Below are 25,417 nucleotides of genomic sequence, written 5' to 3' on the forward strand. Positions count from 1 at the left end.
AACATAATAGTATGTGGTCATGTGGGGATTGTATGCTTTGTAGAGTTTGACAAGCTCCTCAATCTGTTGATTTGGATCTTTCTTCTTCTCATCATCTTTCTTCTTGTTATCGTCTTTCTTCTCTTCATCTTTCTTCTTCTCTGCCTCTTTTGCCGGCCCAACAGTCACAATTTCTGTGTGCCAACTTTTTCTCAATTTGCTCACCACACTCACAGGGTCTATGTCTCCCACTACAGTCAGTTTCTTCTCCTTCATGTCCATCGAGATCGAATCAATACCTGCATATTCAAATTATCCTATCATCACAAATTCTCTCATTTATTCTCTGCATTTCACCACCATCAAACCTCTTCTTTTTTAAAAATCTTCGTTAGCTACATCATCACGACATGGATCATAATAGAAAAATTTTAAAACTAAACAATGTTTTAAGGAATTTATAATTAAGAAACAACTTTAAGCCGTCCATTTTACTAATTAAGGAACACTGTTCTTGTTCTGAGTGGCAAGTAGAAACAAAATAAACGTCCATTCCTGGATTATCCCCTTTTCCTTTTATATTGGCAACATGCTTTGTCGAAAGCCATTCTCACTAATTAATGGGAAAAATTGTTCCAAATCAATATTTATATATATTGAATGCATCCTAATGGTCCAATCCCTACAGTTAGAAATTGCATTAAAAGGGAGAACTTAGATGATTTTTTCTAATATTATCAAAATTATAATTTAAACCCATAAGCTACCAAAGTAAGATCTTAAATCAGTACCTGGCAGGCTAGAAACCGATTTCATGGCCTTCTGCTTTGCTTTTTCATCGTGCAAATCCAATTTCACCACTACTTTCTGCAACAAAACAACAAAATCTAGGTTTAAGCTCGTAACAATAATCACCAATTAAGATTAAAGCATGTTTAAGCTCTTTTCTTTTTCTGTGTTTGTATAAGCTAGGGAAAGATGAGATGTGAAATTATATTGTGACTGACATATGCAGTATGGTACAGTATACAATAATCTGCATCAAGTATGATAGCCTTTAAATAAAATATGTATGAAACAAGTTAGAAAATGGGTATATTGAAGTGATCATTCTTGTTTAAAGGAAGAATGATGAGAAAGGGACACAAACTTATGAAAGGCAAAACAAAAATAAAAACATATAACATTAGAGAGAAACAAAAGATATAACATATGAAGTGCATAAGGAACTGAACTTTCAATAAGATTAGGAAATCTGACCTTCATTTAGAAATTGGTCTTAGTTTTGACAATGAGTGAAGAGTGTTTGAGGAAGAAAGGAAGAAGCAGAGAAATTAGCAGTGCAATTTCAGTGTTGGGTTGGGGCAAAGTTTATGTGGAGGATGGACTATTTCCTATGCATCAACCTTGTTATTATATAATATAAACATCAAAACAAGTCAAACAAGTGCCTTCTTAGTTAATTGTTTTTTGGGTAAACTAACATTTTAGACCATTTTCAATCCAATAACTCCTTTAAGATTCTTAAATCAACCCTTCATGTTAACATCACTCATTTTTATTTTAAAACTTCCTAAGTATTACATAAATCTCTCTAATCCAACACCTCCTAGAAAAAGTTACCACGTGCTTCCACCAATAACTCCACATTCTAGCATTTAATCTTAATTTAAATATTACCTTTAATTGTTCGTTCAGAAAACAGAGCAATTCATCAATTAAAAAATATAAAAAGTTTAAGTTTCGGTAAGAAGTGCATCATCTAAAACTATGTTTTCAATGGTTTAAATACAGATTTAATCACTAAAATGTGAATAAATAGCTAATTTTAAAAAATGATTTCATATTGTGGAAATTTGTTTAAAGTTTTGTAAGTTTGACAAGGATTTTATGGTTTGAAAAATGAAAACGTAATTTATGCGTTTGTTTTTGTATTGAATGAGAGTGTTGGGCAAGGAAGGGATGAAATTGACGCAAGATTTATGACAGGCAAACGAATGAATTTGTTTTGATTTTGTCTGTGTTTGCGTGTTGTGTTGAAGATTTGAAGGGGAAAAGCTTGACCAAGTCTTTCGCATTAGAAATGACCAATGTGTCACGCTGCATGTTATACACTCTCTGTGGACCAAGAAGAATTTTATATGTTGACAGTATCAATACGTATTAATGGATGATTAATTAATAACCATTTGATGTTTTGTCTAACATGTAAATAGTTAACAATTATTATATAATACTGAAATAAAAATCGTATTTTAAAATTTAGAAAGTACAGAATTTTATTTTTAAATTAGAATTGAATTCGTTCATTTAAAAAAAAGAAAGAAAGCAGAACATATTTTATCAATGGTATAATTGAGTTGTGCTTGAAAATTTTTTGTAATCAATGAAAAAAAGGCGCGCACTTTCAAATAATGAAATAAAAAAACTATTAAGCAATGCTGTTTTTATCATGGCCTTTAGTTCTTTGATGGAAGAAACTAAAGGTATTAAAATCGATAATAGCTTTCTCTTCCTCTGTTATTGAAAATGATACGTTAATTAAAGAAAACATAGGCATTCTCTCTTTTAGTTGTTAATGTGTTTTTTTGTAAATTTGTTATTTTTTACTTTAGGAGAACAAGTATTTAAGTTCGCATATTATACGAGAAAAATGTGTTACTTGATTCGAATATTTTCCAAGAGAAAGTGTAGGGATTGTTTTTAAGGTCACAGTATGACAAGGACTTATACAAAAAAACTTACAAATAATTTATTAACAAATAGTTATCGATAAGCTTTTAAGCCATTTTTTCATTAAAGTAGTTTGAGTGTATCTTTAATTTGAGTCGTGACATGTATATAAGTAAAAAGATTCAAATAAGGGTAGATTTTTAAGATTTAATGTGAATCTAAAGTTCTACATTGAAAAAAAAATGAATAAGATTATTAGTATACAAGAATATAGACCTATGAACCTGTTAACGAGAAGAAATTGTTAGGATTTAATATGAGTTTGAACTTCCATATAGACTAAAAATGAGTAAGATCACTAGTATATAAGTAAAAATGATCCAAAAAACCAATTAAAGAGGAAATTGACAAGATTTATTGAGTATAAAGTCTTACATCAGATAAAAATGAATAAGATGACTAGTGTATAAGTAGAAAGACTCATAGACCAATTTAGGAGGATTATAGAGATTTAACGTTGGTTTAGAGTCCAACATCAATTAAAAGTGAGAGTAACATAACTAGTTGGTTAAAGTTAGGATGACTATATTGTAGTGATTTAACGTTGGTACAAAGTCCTACATCAATTAAGAATGAGTAACATGACTATTTAGTTAGGATTATGGTCAGAGTTCGAGTTAGGATTTAGTGGAAGGATAAAAATGACTAAATTAACTAATATATTAGTGGATAAACCTAGAAGAAAAAAACTTAGGACTAAACTTGAGTTTGAACTCTTATTTCAAGTGAAAATGAGTATGACTATTATATAAGTAAAAGGGTTAGAGTTAGTGTTCAAGATAAAAATAAGTATGATGAATAGATAGGGAGAATGGGTTAATGTTACAATTTGAGGTATAAATCAAACCATAGCATAATATTGGAGATATTGATTTTAATTATTATCAAATATATTGTTTAAATTGTTACAGTCATATCTTTATTTAATTGAAAAGTATTGAAAAAACACGTCAAAGAAATCAAATCATAACATAACATCAAGATATTAGATCTAATTATTATCGTGAATATTACTTCTAATTATCAAAACCGTTTTCTTAAAATAAGAAATTTCAAAATATTTTCTCATAACATAACATGTCTTATGAATGGTGTAAAAAACAAAGGGTAGGGGAGATGTATAAAACTATTAGATTGTTGTGCTCATGATGTGATAATTAAACACAAATTGAATTATTCCTTGTCTCTATTTTTTAATTTAATTTATTTTATTATTATTATTTTTGTTATCATTTTTTATTTTATTATATATTTTTATTCCTTTTTATGCTAAAACTAAAGTTTGAAAATCTAAAAAAAATCTTTTATTTACCTGTCATTAATTGAAAGCATTTATTTTTTTGTTTTTTTTTAGGTTTTGAAAATGAGTTTATTTATTAGAACGAAATTGGATATTAACACATAAGTTAAGGTTAGAGTGAAAGTTAGGGTGAAAGTTTAAGATTTAAAATAAAGGATCTAAGGTTAATTAATCATGAATAGTTAATCACGGTTAGTTAACCATGATTAGTTAACTGTGTTTAGTTAACCGTAATTAGTTAATCATCTTAGTTAACTGCCTTAATTAATTGTTCTATTTAATCGCCTTAGTTAACCATCCTAGTTAATGGTCTTAGTTAAACGTCCTAGTAAACTGTCACAATGGCTAAAAATTCAACCATTAAGAATTATCAAAACAGACTACCCGACCCAACCCAACCCAACTCGACCCATTACGGGTTGATCACTTAGTGAGTCAACTCAACTTGACTTACTTATTAGTGAATCAAACAAATTTGAACCCAACCTGACTACCATGGGTTAAAAAGGTTGACTCACTGACTCACTTAATTACCGTATGAAAAAAATAACAAATTTTCTAATTAAAATCTAAATATAGAAAGAGTCTTAAATTAGATGTATAATCAATTAAACATAAGATTTAATTCACACAAAAATATCACAATCTCAACAATTTTTTTAATGACTTCATAGCAATTCAAATTTGTTTTTGCATAAAAATTAAGTCAGTAAATATAGAATTTTGGATTTTTCATGTATAATAATTCCATACAAAAATAATTTCACTCAATTTTAATATTTTGTAAAATGACTAACAAAAAAAAATACTTATTAAAAAAATTAGGTGAATTGGTAAGCTAACCCAATTCACCTCATGTTTAATTCAGGGGTGTTGCTCCCTCCACCTCCACAGCCTTCTCCCTCCACCTCTCCAATTATCTTTAATTCCAATTATCTTTAATTCCAATTATATCCTTAAAGTTAAAATTTTATATTTTTATTATTTTATTATTTTAATATTTTAATATTTAAATATAAACTAATATAAATATACATTATTAAAATACATTAAAAAGATATTCAAAAATAATAAATCAAAATATTAAAATATCTAATAAAATAATAACAGAAACATAAAATTAAAACAAACCTTAAACGGATGACATCCTTTAACGGATGTCAACATCCGTTTAAGGCGAAACGGATGTCGACATCCGTTTTGCCTTAAACGGATGTTGACATCCGTTGAAGGATGTCATCCGTTTAGACTTCGTTTTCATTTTACGTTTTAGGGTTAGAGGATTATTGGAAAGATTATTGGAAGGATTATTGGAAGGGTTTAGGGTTTAGGGTTTAGGATTATTGGAAGGATTATGACTACGTACCTGGAGAGGAACCACGACAAGCACATTACACCACAAACGCACTGCACCACGTACTGCACCGAAAGCAAGAGGAAGATTGCTTGATAATTCTTTTCACGATCACTGAGCTTTGCAGAAAAATATTTTACTCATACAAAGAACTACGTAGGTTATCAGTGAAATATGTTATAAATGAGTAAAATTAAAAAACAATAATTCTAAAAATAAAATTTTACTGAGGGGCAAAATAATAAAGGGAGGTGGAGGGAGAAGGCTGTGGTGGTGGAGGGAGCAACACCCTTAATTCAGATGAGCCTGATTCTTAATGAAGTAGGTTCAAAATTGATTTGTGTCAAAATTTCAAATTTCTTTTCAATCTAACTCGACTCAAACACATGTAGTCTCACAGATTTAAACCTAATTTCACAACACTACCATAAGGGAATGGAAAGGAAGTTAGGGTTGAGTCTACAAAGTTAAGAACAAAAATCACAGTCCAGGACAATAAACGAAAAGTGTGAAGGCAAAGACTATCTTAAATTATTCATGGATGCCAAATGACGTTAAATCAGATCCAAGACAGTCATTCCAGTTCAAACCCATTAATAAAGCCATGTGACTGAATATAATAAAAATTATTCTCTCCCAAATGGGCAATCCCTACTCAGATGACGACAGATCCTGATAATCTGGCCGAAAATGAATAAAAATGACAGGATGCTATTGCCCAGATTATTAGACAGCGGCTTGCAAGGATGCCCGAGCAATCTCTAGAGCCTCCTCCACTGTAGTTGCGTTTTGAAGTTTAGCTATGTCAATCAGAGGTTGATTTCTGGCGAGTTTAGGCAGGAGTTGAAATTCCTGAGTTAAAAAACCAAAAAACAGCATTAGGTTTTCTTTTTCAATGATCCCACGTCTATTGATATGAATTCTCAATTATATACGACTAGTTTTGAATATAAATTCTGTAATTTACTAGTGTAATTGTATAGAAAGAGAACTTGGCTCTACTTAGATAAACTTCTGCTTAAATATAAATACTATGAGAAGAAAATGAGATAAAATGGTTTGAACTTTTTCCGTAATCGAAAACTAAGAATTATTTAATTTTTATAGAACCTCTCTTATTTATTTTTTCTAAAAGTTTAACTGTATAATTGATTTTAGCTTACAGGAATTAATTTAACTTTTTTAACTTCTCCTCTTAAAAGTACTCACCAAAAAAATTGTACAAACTGAAACAGAGCCAAGCTAACAAATATAACTGCGGGCCAACAGTGTTATGGTGCTGTGTACACATTTAAGGATACCAATAAAAAGGGAAGCAACTTTTGCGGATTTTTCATAAACATGCCATATATTATTGCAAATAAACTCCATTAAGCACCCCTATTGTATTAGGATACTCTGCAGTTTCTAAATGAACTGCAAGATGTTCATTTCTAAATTTCACGCCTAAATTAAATTAAATTTTAAAAGATAAAATAGTTACTTAATAAAATAAATCAATAGACTAGATGATGCAGATACTTCATAAAACTGTAGACGATCTTAAAATCCACCTTAAGTATATAATCTAAACATTAAAAAAGGATTAACAAGTTTTGGTCTCCACATTTTTCCCTGTTCCATTATAATTATTTGGTAAACTTCGATAAAAAAAATTGTTAAAAGTGACTTATCTCGATAAAATTCATGAAAAGAATGAAATGATGTCTTGAGCAAAAGAAAAAAAATTAAATTAACACAAATCAATATTCTATAATATTTTCATAAAATATCAATTTTAAGTCTTATGTAAGAGTATAAAGAGTGAACATGCAGTGTCTATCTTTCTGCTAGTGTGAGTGTGTATAATTCTAATATGAATTACACTGTAGAAAGATAGTGGCAACTAGCAAGTACCTCGGGGCTCCCACTTTCAAGAAGAACTCCTTTCAGCTTACCTGTGCTCAAGTAATATATTCTTTGTAAGACCAATTCAAAGATCAAACAAGCACATGTGTGCATTTAAACATACACATTAAAGCATTACCAGATTCAATCCAGAAGGTAGCTATTTTAGGATCAAAATTTCCAACTTCAACTGTTTCTCCGACTGTCCAAAGAAAAATATATGGTAAGAACAATAAAAGAAATTTAAAAGTTGAAAAAGAAGCAATAGGTGAGGCGATGATGTTTATTTTTAAGTATATTTTACCATTGTCTCCAAAGAACTGCCACCATACTTTTCTAGGGCTTCCTTCATATTCAAAAATCCTCGAGTAGAAGTATGGAAGATAGTCATACCTGAAAATTCATTAAGTAAATTCAGTAAAATCGGCTAGGGGAAAAAAATGAACTCCAAGGATAAATGACAGGAACATATAATCCCATGTACGTTTGAGTTTGTGCGCTGAGTAATGCTTTCACACAGTGCTGTGCAGAGCGACGGGCATGATCTACATGTTCCACTCGAGAGATACGGTCATAAATCTGTCCGGTTTTCCATAAACTCAGATGTCAGATAAAAGAAATGAAAAGATATACATAAACTGATCCAATTCAATGCAAATCACGAACACCAAACTAAAAGCCAAAAGGAAAATAACCAAAAACCAAATCAAGTGAAATAGCTGAAAAGTTTTTATTGAATTGGATTGAAATTCGTATGTGATTTTCAAAGCCAATCCAAAACCAATTCAAGCCCAAATTACGTGTATATATAATTTTGTTTATGAAATTATTGTACTAATATTTGTATATACCAACTTATTTTTGTCATCATTTTGTTAACTATTTTAAGTCTAGTCATATAATATTTTATAAGTGTACTAATTTAGTTAGCTTGAATTTGTATTTTTATCTTTTCAAACTATAACAGTGTTGCGGTTGTTGTATCTCTTGTTCTTTCTGTTATTATATCACTTTTACGTTTATGCTGAAAAATAGGTTTTGACTTTTGATAAAGAATGGATAGAAGAAACAAAATATTAGATACAGTGTGCCAAGTCTAAGTCTACAAAGAGAAGTAAAAATTTGTGCATGCATTTATTAAAATCTCAAACTATTAAACATGTAATCAATGTAATCCTTATAAGACTTGACTTTGCCGGTAGTTATCCTAAAAACCAGTTTTGTAGGATTGAGAGTTCCCATGCCTAAATTCTAGTAATGTTAAATTTATGTATAAAAATGTATTTGCAACTTTTTATAATGCCGTGACTACTGCCTAACAGGTCGATATTCAATACATTGAATAAGTATTTTGCTATATTTATTAAATAGTATGTGTTACATAGAAGACTCAAACCACATAACCAATCCAATCCAATCTATAAGAAGTTGGACTGGATTAGATATTGTATTCAAATTCATCCAAAAATACTTTCTTTCTTTTGCCCAAAATATACTAATCCAAACTGTAAATGCTCCAGCAATGAATTGATAAAACTTCAAAAGCAAAGTTAACTTTGTACCTTTAAAGGGAAAGCTGCTACATCACCAACAGCAAAGATTCCAGGAATGCTTGTCCGGAACAAACCATCAACCTGAAAGAAAAAAGAAGAAGAAGCTATTGATGCATTTAGACAAAGTCCTTCAACCATTATTTTGGCTCACTCCAAGTTTCATCCGCAAATGAGGGTGGTATCTCTAACAAACAGAATGATCTCCGAGAATTGATGATTAACATGTTTAAAAACCCTATGTTTCATTCACCGGAAAGGGAAGACATTGATGGTCTTGCCCATGCACAAAAATAGAATTCACTATAAGACCCTTAATAGTTAGTGTTTCCTAATCTTTTTAATTTTTTGTCAAATTATTGTTATTAATTGGCCTCACCTGTATACCAGCAACATCTGTATTTAGGCCCACCCTCTCAAAGGGGCTCACAGCAGGTTTAGCTCCGATGCCTATGATAACCTGTGAACCAGAAGAAAAAGTAAAGAGAAAAAAAAAATCTATGTTTTGTCCTTCTTGCCTAACGTAGATTTAAAACCTCAAATATTTCTCTAGCAACGCACGCATTACAGAAGTAAAATTGAACGGAAAATGATCATCACATATTAAAGAGTACTTAAAAATGTAATTACTGTATCTGCTTCCACCATAGATCCATCTCCGAGTTTCACACCAGCTACATGTCCATTAGAACCAGCTTCCAATTTTTTTATGGAGGCACCCTGGCAAATTTAAGATTTAAAAAAAAGAGCAAAAAAGGGAAAGGTTTTCTCAAACCCATTACTACCTAATAATTATAAAAATGGAGAATTACAGAAATGGAGAAGGAGGAAATACCTTTAAGACTTTGACTCCATTTTTTTGGTAGAGTTCTTCATATCTCCGGGAAAGAGAAGGAGTAAACAGTCTTTGCAAAAGTTGATCTTCCGGAAATATGATCTACTTTTTATGGTAACACATTTGCAAGTCAGTCGGTCAAAACTTTACAACAACAAAAAATCTTAGAAAGTTATGCATAAAAGTTCAACTCACGCGTATGTCTTAACTCATCAATTTATTAATTAATTTGAACCATAAATTAGAGAAAATGAGGCTGAAAACATGATAATAACTAATGAGAAAAGGCATAAATAGTAAAGTAAGTATATTTGAATAGAAAGGCTAATCTAATCCAGAATGAATTATCGGAAAATACAACATTTTTGTTATTTTACCAACCTTCAGTAGAAGCAAATATAACATGGTTTAGAGATATGATCTGATTACATTAAATAAGAAAATAATAATCTGATTTGACAGGAAAAAAAATTATAAAATATTTTTCATTATTTGATATTGATTTTTTTTATTATTATTGTATCTCTCCTCTATAAAAAGTAAGAATACTCATCTGTGTACCCAACACACAAAATTCATTATACTCTCAATTTCTCTGTGCTCAACTTGGTACAAGAGTAGAACCGTCCTTCGTAACCTGTTTTATAACTAATATCTTCAACATAATATCAAGAGCCTAATAGGAAAAGAACTCAAACTTATGCTTTCCCTTTGGACCCATTGCTCAGAAGAGTAAAATTTATGTGAAAATGTGTACATTTTCTTGTTTTTGTTTTTATTTTACTATCTACACTGGTCAGCTTTTTTCTAGCCAGCGTTACTATTTACCACTGACAATTTTCTAGCGAGTTTCATTTACTGCCAATGTTTTTCCAACTACCATTATTTATTTTTGACATTTTTTTCGCCAAGTCTAGTTTACCACCAACTTTTATCCAGCAAATATTGTCAATTGTTGACGCTTTTTTGGCCAATACTATTTACAGACAATGTTTTCTCAACTAGTACTATTTACAGTTGATGTTCTTCCACTAATACTGTGTACAGTTGATGTTTTTCGATTAGAAATGTTTATTGTAGATGTTTTTCGATTGGTAATGTTTATTCTAGATCTTTTTAGATTAGTAATGTTTATTGTAGATGTTTTTCTGGCAAGTACTATTTGTTGACAACATTTTTCTAGTGAGTTTATATTTTCCTCAATCTTTTTCCAACTAGCTTTATTGTTCACCATGGATATTTTTCCAAAATGTTTATTTTCTTCTCCCAACAAACTTTTCTGGCCGGCATCTGACCATTGCCCTGTTGCACAATGACCATTTCTGCTCTCTGAAATCTGTTGAAACCTCTTAAGATTTGTTGCTTTCCGACAGTGACTGCACTCTCCAACCATTTTTGCATTCTAGCAGCCGAGGTGCTCTTTAAGCATTTTTGCTTTCCAACAATTACCATGTTCTCTAAGCATTTTGCAGACTAGCAGCTACCACATCCAATGAGCAATTTTGCTTTCTAACAACTTCGTTTTCAGGTAACTATTGTGTCCTCCAATTATTGTTAACAAGTCTGACTCATGGCATATGATTGTTAAAGATATGATTTTAAGGGAAGAAAAACATTAAAGATTATAGTCACTTTGATAAAGAGAAAATCATGTCCAGGAAATATCTACTTGCTTTGTAATTATTTACCGTCATCTTCAGCAATCAACTAGTTGACATGTTTACCAGGACCCTCAAGGTGTTTTCTACCCTTTGTTGAAAGGATTGGTAACAAAACAGTGATGGAGGATTTACCACTCTAGTATTATAGTGATAAGAGAGAAACATCCACTGTAAGATAAATGAATTAGAAGTGAAAGTAGAAAAAGCTAATTGAAAAAGCAACAGTCATATTTCTAATCCCCAATAACAATAAAAAGTGAAGAGTTTTATAATGAATTCATTGAATTTTTTGTAAGAGTTATTACCAACCCTTTTGAGGCGATTTGAGGGTAGTTGTTTTACATCACAAATAGGAATGCCATGCCCTGATCTAATGTTGACATTCAACAAAACAAGTTAATGCAAGAGATTTTAAATGACTCCTAATTGTGAATTCACGATTCATCACACACAACAAAATTTACTTAACACAAGACACTTTAAAGCTTTGTGTAGAGGACCAAAATGCAAAACTTCTGTTGGCATAGATGAACAACTTAATAGGTAATAATGGAAGTCAGAACAAGAACTTTTCACTTCAAATCAAACCATAAAATAGATAATGAAAAGGGTGCAGAATAAACAAATACCGTGGTATCCAGATTCCAACCAACAGCAGCAGCAGCAACCTCCATTCCTATATAACCACCTCCAACAACTACAACCTTTTTTGATTTTTCCTGGATGTTAAAGAAAACAAATGAAACAAATCATATTGACGAACAAATTGTATGTCCTATTATTTTTCTATTGGCTGTATTGATATGTTTCTTAAAAGTAATAAAATATTGTAACTTTTCTCAATCTGTATGAAAGAACTCTTGACAAAGATTTATATTCATGGGGGGGGGGGGGGGGGGGATATCTTAGAATTGGAAAAAGCATAATTTGAATACCTACATCAAATGATTGTATGAATAGGAACGTGCAAGAGATGCTCCATTTTAAATGTAAAAATCAATCAAATTATTCATGTTAGAGGCATAATAAATTACCAATGATAAAATCAGTGCATCAGCATCTGCAACATTCCGGATATAGTGAACACCAGGTAGGTTTCCCCCATTTTTCTCTGGAAACCTAACATCAAGAAATCAACAACTCAGATTTTCATCACCACATTGTACACAAACAGTAGTGAGCTAAAGTAAATAAACCAACACCTTGATGCTGTACATCCTGTTGCAATAATAAGCGAACCATACTTCAGAAGTTTTCCAGAATTTGTTGTCAAAGTTTGATTTTCAATATGAATATCCTTTACTGGATCTTCATACAACATCTGAACAGGAAAAACAAACAGCCTAAACTCTTCATCTCACTGGCTTTAAAGGATGAGAACCAAAAGGAACGCTGCCTCAGACAGATACATTAAATAAAGCTTTACATTCTATTTCAAGCAATCCTATGTTGATTGTACAACACGCACACTTAAAGTGTGTGTGGAAACCAGTTTGGAGTCTCATATACAGAACTTTCCGCTTTCCAAAGCAGCAAACATAATAGAATAGGAGAGACAGATTGGCCTTCAGTTGAACTCACTGAATTCCAAAAACAAACTTAACAGTGTATGCAAAGCAATCTTAAAAATTTTCCTACTCTATATTTTTGAAATCCCTACCGTGATCAAACCAGTTGCAAAACGATTCCAACAGTAAAAAAGAGTTACCTCTATCCCGTTCTCTTTATACCACTCTGGAGTCTGCCTCTCTCCACCGGATCCAACACACGTATGAAAACCCTAGAAAGGCATACAGGAACTATCACTGACAAGAAACCATAATGTGAAGCCAGAGAACAACAGCACAGAGCGGCAATAATAGCATAATAATATAATCAATTGAAGAATATATGACCACACCACCACCCAAGCCTTATTCTACAAAGTGAGGTCCGTTCAATGGATCACACGATGCTATCGCAGTGTATTAGAGTAACTGAGGAAAAAATTCTTACAGGAAGACGCACTGGTTTCTTATCCGACGGGAACAAATACGCTTTCGTCAGAGCGGGACGCTCGTAAGGTGCATATGGCTGGTTAATCGAATTCAATGGAAAATCATAAATAACAACAAAGAAACAGATCACGTTAAAGTTCTAACTAAAGAAACAGAAATTAACACAATGAAGCTAGAAACTAGAGAACCTCTTTGGTCACAATACAGAGGCGTCCATCCGCCATGCCGTGCTCGACGAAAGTGCGTGCAGCATATCCCGCGGAATTTCCACCGCCAACGATCACGTACCTGCGCCAACAGAAAATGAAAACTCAAAATCGAGTAATAACTAAAATTGAAAAAAACAGTGATGCATGAATTAAGAGAAGCCGTACTCGCGATTCTCATTGGCGAACGCGGCGTAGCATCTTCTGAATTTGATTGAAGTGGAATAAGGAGGAGCTCGAGTGAGAAAAGGACGTTGCGGACGCGCCAGAGAGAAACCGTGCTTGAGTGATAGTGAGTTTGATATCGCGGCCATTGTGAGTCTGCGAGCTGTGAAACAGAAATCGGTTAGGAGGGAAAGCGACAGTGCAATGCAATCAAATACTCCTACAATAGAGGTTGAGTACCTGAAGGGGAAGACATCGATGCGTTTATAGGTGAAGCTTATTATAATAATGATAAATTAATTATTGAAATGTAAGTTAGTGTTACTTAAGGTGGCTCTAGTAGAGGTCGAAGGGGCATGATGTCTGTTCAAATTTATAAGTGTGTGCGATGGGAGATGGTCAAGTTTGTTTGTTTTCTCCATTGGAGGTTATCGCCATGTTCATTCTGCTGGTGCCCAATGTGTCCTTCCGCAATAGAGTAATACGACGTCGTAGGGTACTAGAGCAATCTGTTTCTATACAGGCCCCAGCCCGTTTTGTAGTCACATAAGGTCAGTTCACCTGTCGTTACACAAAGCATCAACCTTTTTTACTCTTTGCACCCTCCAATATCTTTTGTATTATTATATAAAACTAGAAAAAAAAAAACTCACACTTATCTCTTGAGCTGTTTCTTCCTACACTTATCCATGTTCTATCCTTCAATAAGTTTTCCACCTTTTTCTCCATCTCCACAACTGTGTCTCCAATCTTTCACCCTCAAAATAAATTTCCCACCTTCATCTCACTTTTCCCCCCACACGTTTGCTCCATTACTTTTAATAAAATACACCTCATTGACACATTGAGTGAGTGATGGAGGTAGCCAACGCTAAGACGAGAGAATCCACTGTGAATGACCCATGCTTAGAGATTATAAAACACTTCCAAATAAAATAAAACTTTATAGATTAACAAGTCACAAGTCGACCTTTTCCAACCCAGTCACAAGTCGACCTTTTCCAACCCGACAACAAGCTAACATCTTCCAACCTGATCACGAGCTAGCCTCTTCCAACCTGACCACAGGCTGACCTGATCCTACTCAACCATAAACTGGTCTGTAATACTCTACTAGTGTTTTATTATTTAACTTAGCATAATTTTCATCAAAGGTAAATGGTTTGTTGGGCTTATCCTAATCCTATAGGTAAGGACCCATGATATTCATAATTAGCCTATAAATAGTACACTCATTAAGGTAAATTGTTTGCATTCATTATTAACACATTAATTGTTATCTAACGCACCTAACTAACTTGGGCATCAAAATGTCTTTTGCAGGAATACCATCATCCATCCAATTTCATGAAGATGCCACTTATAACTAGAGTTATAGGGAGGAACGTCATTTCATAGGAATTACATCAAGTGTTTGTGTTAGTGATTTTGCAATTTAAAGGAAGATCAATCTTTGATCTTCCACTTCGATTATTACAACAATCGATTTTGTATATGGATAGTTGTTACCGTGATTGTTATTGTACAATTATCGTTACTGTTACAATTAACGTTACTGTTACTGTTACAGTTACCGTTATTGTTATTGTTACCGTTGTCGTTGTTGTTAGCGTTGTTGTTGTCATTGCTATTGTCGTTGTCGTTATCGTTTACGTTGTCGTTTTTGTTGCCATTACTATTGTCGTTGTTGTTGTCGTCCACTACTGCTATCGTTATCGTTATTGTTACCTTTACCGTTTACCATTACCGTTATCGTTATCGCTACCATCACCGTTACCGTCATTGTTACCGTTACCGTTACTGTTACTGTTACCATTGTCGTTACCGTTATCATTGCCGTTTGCGTTACCGTTTTCGTTACCGCTATCATTACTGTTACCGTTACCGTTATCATTATTGTTGTCGTTACAGTTACCATTACCGTCATTGTCATCGTTACTGTTACCGTCACTGTTACCAATATCGTTACCATTGTCATTGTCGTTGCTATTTTCGTTCTGTTACCGTTGTCATTGTCGTTGTCACTGTCGTTGTTGTTGTCGTTCGAGGTTAAGGTTAAGGGTTCAGGGTTAAGGGTTCGGGGTTCTAGGTTTAGGATTTAGAGTTCAGGGATCAGGGTTCAGTGTTCAAGGCTAAGGGCTCAGGGCTCATGGCTCAAGGTTTCGAGTTCAGGTTTAAGGCTTAAGGTTTCGGGTTCAGGGTTTAGCGTATAAGATTCAAGGTTGAGGGTTCAAGGTTCAGGGTTTAGCGTACAAGATTCAAGGTTGAGGGTTCAGGGTTCAAGGTTTAGGGTTCAGGGTTCAGGGTTCAAAGTCCATGGTTCGGGGTTCTGGCTTCTAGGTTCACGGTTTAGGGTTCACGACTCAAGGCTCAAGGTTCAGGGTTCATAGTTTAGGGTTTCGGGTTCAACGTTCAGGGTGTCGGGTTAAGGGTTCAAGGTTCAAGGTTCTCAGTCATAGTTTTGGGTTCCTGGTTTGGGTTTCAGGTTTCGAGATTCGTGTTTTGGGTTTAGTGTTCATGGTTTAGGGTTCACGATTTCAGGTTCGGGGTTAAGGATGTCAAGTTCGGAGTTCAGAGTTTAGGGATTCGTGTTCAAGGCTAAGGGCTCAGAGCTTAAGGTTCAGGGTTTCGAGGGTCCAGGGTCCAGGGTCCAGGGTCGAGGGTCGAGGGTCCAGGGTCCAGGGTCCAGGGTCCAGGGTCCAGGGTCCAGGGTCCAGGGTCCAGGGTCCAGGGTCCAGGGTCCAGGGTCCAGGGTCCAGGGTCCAGGGTCCAGGGTCCAGGGTCCAGGGTCCAGGGTCCAGGGTCCAGGGTCCAGGGTCCAGGGTCCAGGGTCCAGGGTCCAGGGTCCAGGGTCCAGGGTCCAGGGTCCAGGGTCCAGGGTCCAGGGTCCAGGGTCCAGGGTCCAGGGTCCAGGGTCCAGGGTCCAGGGTCCAGGGTCCAGGGTCCAGGGTCCAGGGTCCAGGGTCCAGGGTCCAGGGTCCAGGGTCCAGGGTCCAGGGTCCAGGGTCCAGGGTCCAGGGTCCAGGGTCCAGGGTCCAGGGTCCAGGGTCCAGGGTCCAGGGTCCAGGGTCCAGGGTCCAGGGTCCAGGGTCCAGGGTCCAGGGTCCAGGGTCCAGGGTCCAGGGTCCAGGGTTCCAGGGTCCAGGGTCCAGGGTCCAGGGTTCAGGGTTCAGGGTTCAGGGTTCAGGGTTCAGGGTTCAGGGTTCAGGGTTCAGGGTTATGTGTTATGTGTTAAGGGTTAAAGGTTAAGGGTTAAAGGTTAAAGGTTAAGGAATAAGAGATACTGGCTAAGGATTAAGTGTTGAGGATTAAGGATTAACAATTAAGAGTCAAGGATGACGAGTTAAGGGTTAAGTTAACCACCATTAAGTTTACCATGGTTAAGTTAACCACGATTATTTAAGCAAAGTTAGTTAATCAAAATTAGTTAGTCACTATTAATTGTTAATCAAAAATAGTTAACTGTAACTAATTAACTAAAATTAATTATTCATAATTACTTAACTAGAGTCAGGGAACTGTAATTAATTTCCTATTATTAGATGTAAACCTAAAATGGAAAAATTATTAGTTTCGATCTTGAGTTTCAATTTCTTGTAAAAATGAACAAGAAAAATAGAAAGTGTAATGATAAGATAACAACACAAATCAACTTTACTGACCGTGCAAAGAAAGAAAGTTGTGATAGATTGACGTATCCAAATTCTTTTGCAGATGCTTCCCTCTCAAACTGCACGAAGCCATAACCTTTAGACCGGCCAGAAGCATCCGTAGCAACCTTGCAATATAGAATATTCCCAAAACACGGAAAGAGATGGAATAGAGCCTTGTGATAGATTGACGTATCCAAATTCTGCGTCATCAATCAAGAAATTACGACACTTAGAGGATAGGTAAAAATGCATAGATGCATAAATAACAGACTTTTCAATGCAAGAAAGAAAAAGATTAATCCTAAGCAAGAACAACATTATTAATGCAAGAACAAAACCACCATCCTATCCCTCCAAGACCAAACGCGACGAGTCCTATCAAACCCAAAACATAAATGACTAATCCTAAGAATGTGCAAGAAGAAACCAACCATTGTAACTGCTACCGTAGCCGTAACCAAGGGACTTCCCAGTTGCATGGTCGTGGCAAATTCGAACGGAAACGACTTGGGCAACGTCATTGAAGAGATCATAGTGCTGGTTATCGTCGATGTTCTCGTCAAGATCCCTGACATACAACGCCGTGTAAGACTTGGAAAACGTCTCTTCACTATCGTAAAAGTTAAGCCCCGAGCAAGTATTTATAACGAATTTCTGTTCGGAGTGGAGTTTCTAAATATTCTGTGACTTTATAGCTGTGAACTAGCTAGTAATTTTATTGTATATTTATAATATAAACATACGAACTAATTGTTAAATTAGATAATTATTAGAATATTTAACAGAAAATGAAATGATAAATAATAATTTTGAGAGAGAAAACAATAATAACTAACTTTCTAAGAGAATTAAGAGAATTCTATGCTAAATTTGTGGATTTATTTATTCATTATTACGTTAAATTTTCATTACTTTAAATAAAGCAATACGTTGAACAAAGTTAAAATTTTATTTATTTTTATTTTTATTTTTAAGTTCTATAAGAATTAAAATGATATTTTATATTACAATATGAATTAAAATATTCATTTATATTTTAAATACTTTTCCGTTAAAATGACTAAATTACATTGTAGGGACTTTGAGAAGAAGTAAAAAGGTATAGGTGTTTTCAGTGTATTTATTTGAATTAATATTTTTCAAATTAGTTTTTGAAATATATTTTAAAAATAATATTTGAAAATTTTATCAATTCCTAGAAGTTTCAGATACCAACTTCTAAATAGAATACTTTTAATGTATATAAATCATTTTACAGTCCTACTGCGATACATGATACCTTCTCATGTTATAGATATAAATTGTAATAGTTGGTTCAATTAGAATTTATATCTAAAGATAAATATTATAATAAAAAAAACTTAAAAATACAAACATCTTATTCATTTTAATTCATTTTAAATTGTAATAGTTGATGAAAATTAATATTTTAATTTTTTTACGTTATTCATTTTAATTCATTTTATGTTTTAACATAATTCTTTTATTAATAGTGATTAAATGTTGAATAAAAAAATTTAATTTATGTATTACCTTTCTTCTATTATTTAAACACTAGTAGGTTCTTCGTGGTCACTTCGAAAGTGTGTACAAAAAAATCTGAAATTTTTTTCAATGATAATATTCAAGAAATAGCACACTTTTTCTTTAACAAATATAGAAACAGTTTCATAACTTGTTAAAATATTTGAATTACTTAATTCGAGCATTTCGAATCGAAACACGTATCCTCATTTGTTAACAAGTATTTAACTCTCTTAATTTGTTATTAAATAAAAAATTAAGTTTAAGTTTAAATTTTATTTTAACTGATCTTGAACTCTATCTTATTTACAAATAAATATATCTGGAAATTTTATTTTATTCCATTTTTTTTAAACTTCATTTTATTCTAAATAAACACCTACGTTTTTAGTTTTATTCAGATTAATCTTTAAATTTTATCAATTTTCATAAATATTTTTTTAGAAAAAAATTATTTTAGCTGAATCACAGTATAAAAATTTGTACTATTAATAAATTTATTTTAAAATTAAAGTAAATTCGATGTTTAAAAACTCATATTTGAATTTTGCTACATCAATTCAAGACGGATAGATTCCAAATGCTACTCCTCAAACTTATAAAATTATTTTTTAAATAGAGAAGTATCACATTTGACAAATGAAATCAAATTGCTATAGTTTTAATAAACGGTAAATTTTTAGAGACATGATTAAAAACTACAATCAATTAAAATCTGTTTGTAAAAGTATAAATGGACCTTTTTTTTGTTACTTCATTTATTTCTAAGTTATTGTTTTTACTATATTTTAATTCAAACTTATTAGAAAAAAAAAACTGTTTATAAAAGATGGATAAGTTTCAAAGGTTAGGATGAAACTAGAATTCTAGATATTGATTTCAAAAACAATAAGTGCAAGGATAAAAAAAATCCTTAAAATATATATTAAATAGAATGATGTTTGAGTTAATTAAAACAAAATTAAAATTTAAGGTGTCTATTTTTTAAAAAACATATTTAGGAAGGTTCTTTTTTCCTAAAAACTACACCAGTTAGTTTTCTCTTATATTGTTCGCAAATGTTTATGCTTACTCGTGCAAAAGAAAACTGATATTTTTCCTCAGTAATGATGTCTGACGTTAGCACGATCGAAAACTAGAAACTCGTATGTGCATCTAAGATGTGATGTATAAAAGAAACAATTTTTATTTTATTCCTATTCTTCAATGTTAATATATTACTAAGATTTTTTTGAAAAGAATAATAAAGAAATAATGGTAGACGTTAAGTGATGTCTTGCACGTCTAAATAATTCAACATAACATCCTTAGTTGTGGGAGTGTAAGTGCACGGTATATGCCACTACACATAGCCAGCAACTTTTTCTAACATATACAGTTCATCTTTTTAAATTAAAATGTTATAAAATAAGATTTTAAAATTAAAAAAGAATAATTAAAATGTGTCTTAAATTTCCAATCCTAGAATGCGTTATGTTATAATAATGTTTGTAAACCATTATATTTTATACATAAAAAAAAACTATATGGATTTTGTTATAACTATTTTTAACTCATATCAATGATATTTTTAATTGATTGCTAAAAAATTATACTCACGTTTTGTAGCATCCTAAAAATACAGTGTAAAACCATATAAAGAATAATCACATGTTAACAATACTACAGATCAGTTTAACGCTTGTCTAAATATAATTACACCTGAACGACCTCACATAACAGCAGAAACTAACGCTAGTTATCACTACTCTAAGTGTCACTAGACCGAACGTTAAACAAAAGGAACTCATACCGAACGGTCTTACAAAATATAAAGCTAATATCAGACCGAACGTCCCTAAGGTTCGTCCTTCACTTCCTCTGTGTCTTCCAATACTTCTTCCAGAAGCTCTTCTTCTTCTGCTCACATCCACACGGCTGATCATTGCAACATGACAACGACAGGACGTACAAGACAAAAATGATAAACAGGGTAAACTTATGTAATTTAATTTATTCAATCACAACATACAACATTCATAACAAAACCAACAACGACCACATCATAATTCATACATCGATGCATGCAAATAACGACCACATGACTTTGATTGTCCGGACTGTATGAATCCTGTGTAGCTACGACGTTCGTGCACCCGGATGATGTAGTAACTGGGATACCCTTAACAGTTGTCACCCGAGGTTGATCCGTTCCGTCCAAGTTAACCTTATGGACTAGGATCTCCTGTCATTCCCACACGTGACTTACTCCTCTCTACATGAGAACGAGTAATCATGGAATATCAGGATGAACGCCCGCTAAGTTTTGCCCACATTCATACTTTACCAATCAATAACCACTTTCTGAGATATTCCTCCCTATAATACTCGTTCATAATCAAACTATTTCATACACGTCACATTTCAAATTCTCTCATACTTTATCATCCACATATTCAAATGAAATAAGATCATACGTTCTTATCATAGCCCAAGTACGACTGGTATAACGCTTCTTAGAGGGTTGCATGCAAGACTTGAACAAACGTACTAGAGAGAAGGAGACTCACCAACTCAGAATCATAAACTGATCGGTTTAAATGGAAGCTCTTGATGCTGGGAGTGTTCCAGCGGTGCCTGAGAGGTGATCGGAAGAAGAAATTGTGAGGTTTTCTTAGAGAGAAGGAGGAGATTTTAGAGACAAGGAAGAGAAAAGAGTTTCAGCAGTTTGGAGAAGAAGAAAGACATGCAGAGAAGTGACACGTTATTTGAAATTTGGCCTTAAATACTGGCGTCACCCAAGACGAATAGCCACTCTCATGCAACCACGTGTTTTCCACTAACTGAGACGCTCACTCACTTTTTGGCACATAGATCCCACTACTTGGGGTTTTTTTTTGTGTATTTTAATGGAGTCTGACAAATCGAACTAACACAATCTATTGTCCAAATTTGAAAAAGAGTGATCAGTCACGGTTAAAATCAACTAATCATTTAATTAATTTACACTATAAATACAAAATCAAAATATAATTATTGAAACTTTTACTCTATATTTACTATAATATTAATTGTTTAACCGATTAAACTTAACGTAAAAATATCTTGAACAAATACTTATGATCAAATCCTATACCCCCAAACAATTACAAACGATTTCGTGTAATAGATTCTCATGACGAAACACTAAAACCGATGTATTTTTTTAAAGACAACTTGACATTCTCCTTAATAAAATATGAGATTGAAAACCTATAACTATTGGTTTGGTTATATTTATAATTTGCTCCTCGTAACATTGCATCAACACAGGCTAAGGTGTAAAGCATTTGCAAATTACACAGTTAAGGATAAATAATTACGATAAATTGTAGCATACACACAGTATCGTACTTGCGAAATGAATACAGATAGAAAAAAATTAAAAGTGACTGACTAATAGCAAGAGAAATGTATACATAATTTAAACAGTTTTGAAATATTTGAAAAAAAAAACAAAGAAATGACCTAGGAGTGGAGAGTGGGTGATTAAAATGAGAGAAATCGTAAAGGTATGATAAATATAACTAATTTTTGTACAATTAAAAAGTATGAAACGAAGAGAAGAAAAGTGATAGATTAGTAAATATGTATAGTGTTAAAAGGGAGAAAAAAAGAAAAAGAAAAAGAATTAAACAGCGGGTGCAGACAACTTCCCAGCTTGGTCCAAGACAACGAGAAACTCGGCCCTGCTCCTGACGATCCTGTGAAAGACTTCCCTAATCTGCTGCTGCATGGGTTCCAAGCCTTGGTCCATTTTCTTACAAATTTCGGCCAAGTCCTCAACGTTCCTCTTCATTTCATCCAAACGCTCCGTTTCGGGGGGAAACTGAAAGGAGTCAGCGAACTCGATCAGCGACTGTCCCAACTTCTCCATCCTATGCATCTCCTCCAACAATCCCACGTTACCCTTCTTCTCCTTCTTCTTCCACTCCTCGGCAATCTTCTCCTGCAACCCGATCAAGGGCTGGGCCCAGTTCAATTGCCTCGGTAAGGGAAAGTGCGTCCCCAACCCATTCCTCTCCTGGCATGGAACCGCTGCCACAAAAGCCCACATCACGAACACCAGCACGGTGCTCATTATGTAAACAGGCTGCGCCAATCCCGACGACTCTGCGCCGCGAGGCGCCGCCAGATTCGACATCATCGCGTGGATCTGCTTCGACGCCGACCAGTTCCGCGCCATCGTCCACGACAGCGCCCGCACCCGGTCCTTGCTGTTCGAGCCGGAGTTCCCGGAGCGCCGCCCGAAGGACCGGTTGCGCTCGGTCCCCTTCGCGTAGGCGTTGTCCTCGTGCAGCATGGCGGCGATGAGGGCGGAGAGCGCCTTCTTCGCGCGGCGGACCTGGCCGTCGCCCAGCGGCGTCACTTCGAGCGCGTCAACGACGATCTCGGCGAGGCGCTGGAGGTTCTTGACGGCGTCGAGGCCGAGCACGACGGCGTTGCAGACGTCGAGGGATTTGACGAAGCGGTCGAGGAGCTCTGGGAGGAGCTTGTCGAGCGGCGGCTTGGCGATCTGGGAGGGGTCGCGGCCCATGAGCAGGACGGCTTTGAACTCTGCCTCGATGCAGAGGAGCTCGTCGAGGAGGCGGCGGAGCCAGGAGATGGAGAGGAGGGCGTCGCCGGAGGAGTCCTCGGTGGTGGTGGAGAAGAGTTCGGAGAAGCGGTCTCCGACGTGCTTCTGAAAAAGTTCGAGGTCTTCCATTTCTTGGTCGTGGGTTCCATCCATGGACATGACTTGATTTCTACGTATGCTTATTCGGCCCAGAAACGAGCCTTGGTTCTCTGTTGTTGCAGGCATTCTCTGGTTTTGGTTTTGGAGTGGATGAGGGGTCAATGTAGAAAATAGGAAGAAGAATAAAAGGAAGAAGTCAATGGGGGATAGAGCGTCAGTTTTGGAAGTTATTTATGCTGAGTTTTAAGCCTCACACCTTTTTTTATTTCTTTTCTTTTTTTAGTCCCTCGTCTCTTCTTTCTTTTCTCTCTTCCTCGTTCCCTGTTTTTTCCCACACTGTCCCTCTCTATTCCCCCACAATTACAACACTAAAACTGGAACCATTTATTACTCACCGTTACAATTTTTATTTCTCAAATCAACGTCTCATTTTACACCTGTCACTGAAAGCAACCTAGATAATAATCAATTACGGTTCTATTTCCCTCACTCCATCTATTCAACTTCGTTCACTTCACTCTTTTTTCATTTTTTTTATATAAATTCATTTGTTGTGAAAATAGAGTACCCAAATACATAAAATTGTAATAATTTTAGAAGGAGCAGAATTATCATGGAATAATTAATTAGTTACCCTTTATAAATATTCTATTTGGAGTTAAACTCTGGTGGTTGTAATGTATAATATTTACAAGTGATTGAAAGTTTCAACAATGGATATTTTTATGAATGTGACTCAACTTAATTAGAAGACCAACTAATCCTCGTATAAAAGAATTAAACCAATTAATGCTTAAAATATTAAACTCGGTATGTGACATCACCACCACTAATGAAATCAGAATATATCAAAGTAATTGACAATCCTTCTGTTCCTGAAGTGATGTGAGGAATTTTAAAAGTAAAGAGTATGAAAAGTTATAGTTTTATCCATTCTTATTTACATGCATGTTAATACGTGATTAATGTTTTCAAAAGTAGGTAATAAAGAGGGGAAGTTCGCGCATAGAATTTACATTGCATTTGCGTATCTCATAAATCTTATAATATTTAATGCATTGAAATTAAATGGAGGTTGTTTTAAATTTACTTATTTTTTAAATATTTTGTTTGAATAAAGTAATTTTAAAATATTGAAATTATTTTTTAATTTAAATGAACTATTTTAATTATTATCAAATAAAAAATTTAATCGTTATATACTTATTATTACTAAAAGTATCATTATTTAGAATTTAGTTTTAGGATTAGCATTTTTTAATTGATTTTGATTCGTTTTTTCTTTTGTTAAAATTGATTAATAAAATATTTATATTAATAAATAAAATTCTATACTGACGTCAGTTTAAATGATTGTTAATCGATTTTGATGGTAATTATTTAGATTGTAAAATTCTATTTATGACATTGTTAGTTGAATTTTACTTGCGTTAACTTTTTATAAATGTAAGTTAAATTTTTTCTCAGTTAGTATTAATAATAATAAAAAAGTTCATTTTCAATGTTAATTGAAAGTCTTTACAGTTAACATTAGAATAAAAAATTCTAATAAATTATTGATAAAAGAAAATAATAATATTGATATTTTTGGTAAAAAAAATGTAAATATTTAAAAAAAAATCATGACAAACTTCAATAGAATTAATGTGGTTCATATTCATAAAAAAATCTCCACATTAGCCTTTAAAATCCTACTTAGTTTGAAATTTTTTTAACAATGTAATTAAAAAATAAATCCTATTAATATCTATGATAAATTATAATACCTATCAATTAAAAATTGAAAAATAATTGACTTACACTGTTCAAAAAATAATTTTAATTGACATTAGTTGAAAAATAATTTTGACTCAAATAAAAATAAATATAATTCACAAATT

At 33.6% G+C, this 25,417-nt stretch overlaps 3 protein-coding genes across 3 annotated transcripts in view; all 3 read right to left on the bottom strand.

Moving 5' to 3' along the window:
• LOC124827291 (heavy metal-associated isoprenylated plant protein 39-like) overlaps window positions 1-1,398 on the bottom strand; it is a 1,585-nt gene extending 187 nt beyond the window's left edge. The window contains exons 1-3 of the mRNA XM_047300316.2: window positions 1,240-1,398; window positions 771-846; window positions 1-278 (exon numbers count right to left, since the gene is read on the bottom strand). The exon at window positions 1-278 is cut by the window's left edge and continues 187 nt beyond it. Coding sequence (XP_047156272.1) covers window positions 1-278; window positions 771-846; window positions 1,240-1,245 — 360 coding nt within the window. The 5' untranslated portion in view covers window positions 1,246-1,398. The remainder of the gene's footprint in view (window positions 279-770; window positions 847-1,239) is intronic.
• Window positions 1,399-5,875: 4,477 nt separating this feature from the next.
• On the bottom strand, window positions 5,876-14,068 carry MDAR6 (monodehydroascorbate reductase 6). Its single transcript, XM_047300322.2, has 17 exons — window positions 13,908-14,068; window positions 13,671-13,830; window positions 13,485-13,584; window positions 13,295-13,372; window positions 13,008-13,079; window positions 12,502-12,620; window positions 12,334-12,418; window positions 11,929-12,018; window positions 9,639-9,740; window positions 9,434-9,523; window positions 9,183-9,263; window positions 8,816-8,887; window positions 7,738-7,832; window positions 7,558-7,646; window positions 7,393-7,455; window positions 7,263-7,303; window positions 5,876-6,218 (listed from the first exon to the last, which is right to left on the bottom strand). The coding sequence occupies exons 1-17, from the start codon at window positions 13,921-13,923 to the stop codon at window positions 6,093-6,095; spliced, it is 1,479 nt and encodes a 492-aa protein (XP_047156278.1). The 5' UTR covers window positions 13,924-14,068; the 3' UTR covers window positions 5,876-6,092.
• Window positions 14,069-22,228: 8,160 nt separating this feature from the next.
• On the bottom strand, window positions 22,229-23,911 carry LOC124827296 (protein ROH1A). The gene has a single exon (XM_047300320.2). It carries the CDS (start codon window positions 23,661-23,663, stop codon window positions 22,494-22,496), a length of 1,170 nt encoding a protein of 389 aa, XP_047156276.2. The 5' UTR covers window positions 23,664-23,911; the 3' UTR covers window positions 22,229-22,493.
• Between the last annotated feature and the right edge of the window lie 1,506 nt (window positions 23,912-25,417).

This window comes from Vigna umbellata, chromosome 1 (genome assembly GCF_029865625.1).
Source record: "Vigna umbellata cultivar VRB3 chromosome 1, Vumbellata_1.0, whole genome shotgun sequence".
NCBI lineage: Eukaryota > Viridiplantae > Streptophyta > Magnoliopsida > Fabales > Fabaceae > Vigna > Vigna umbellata.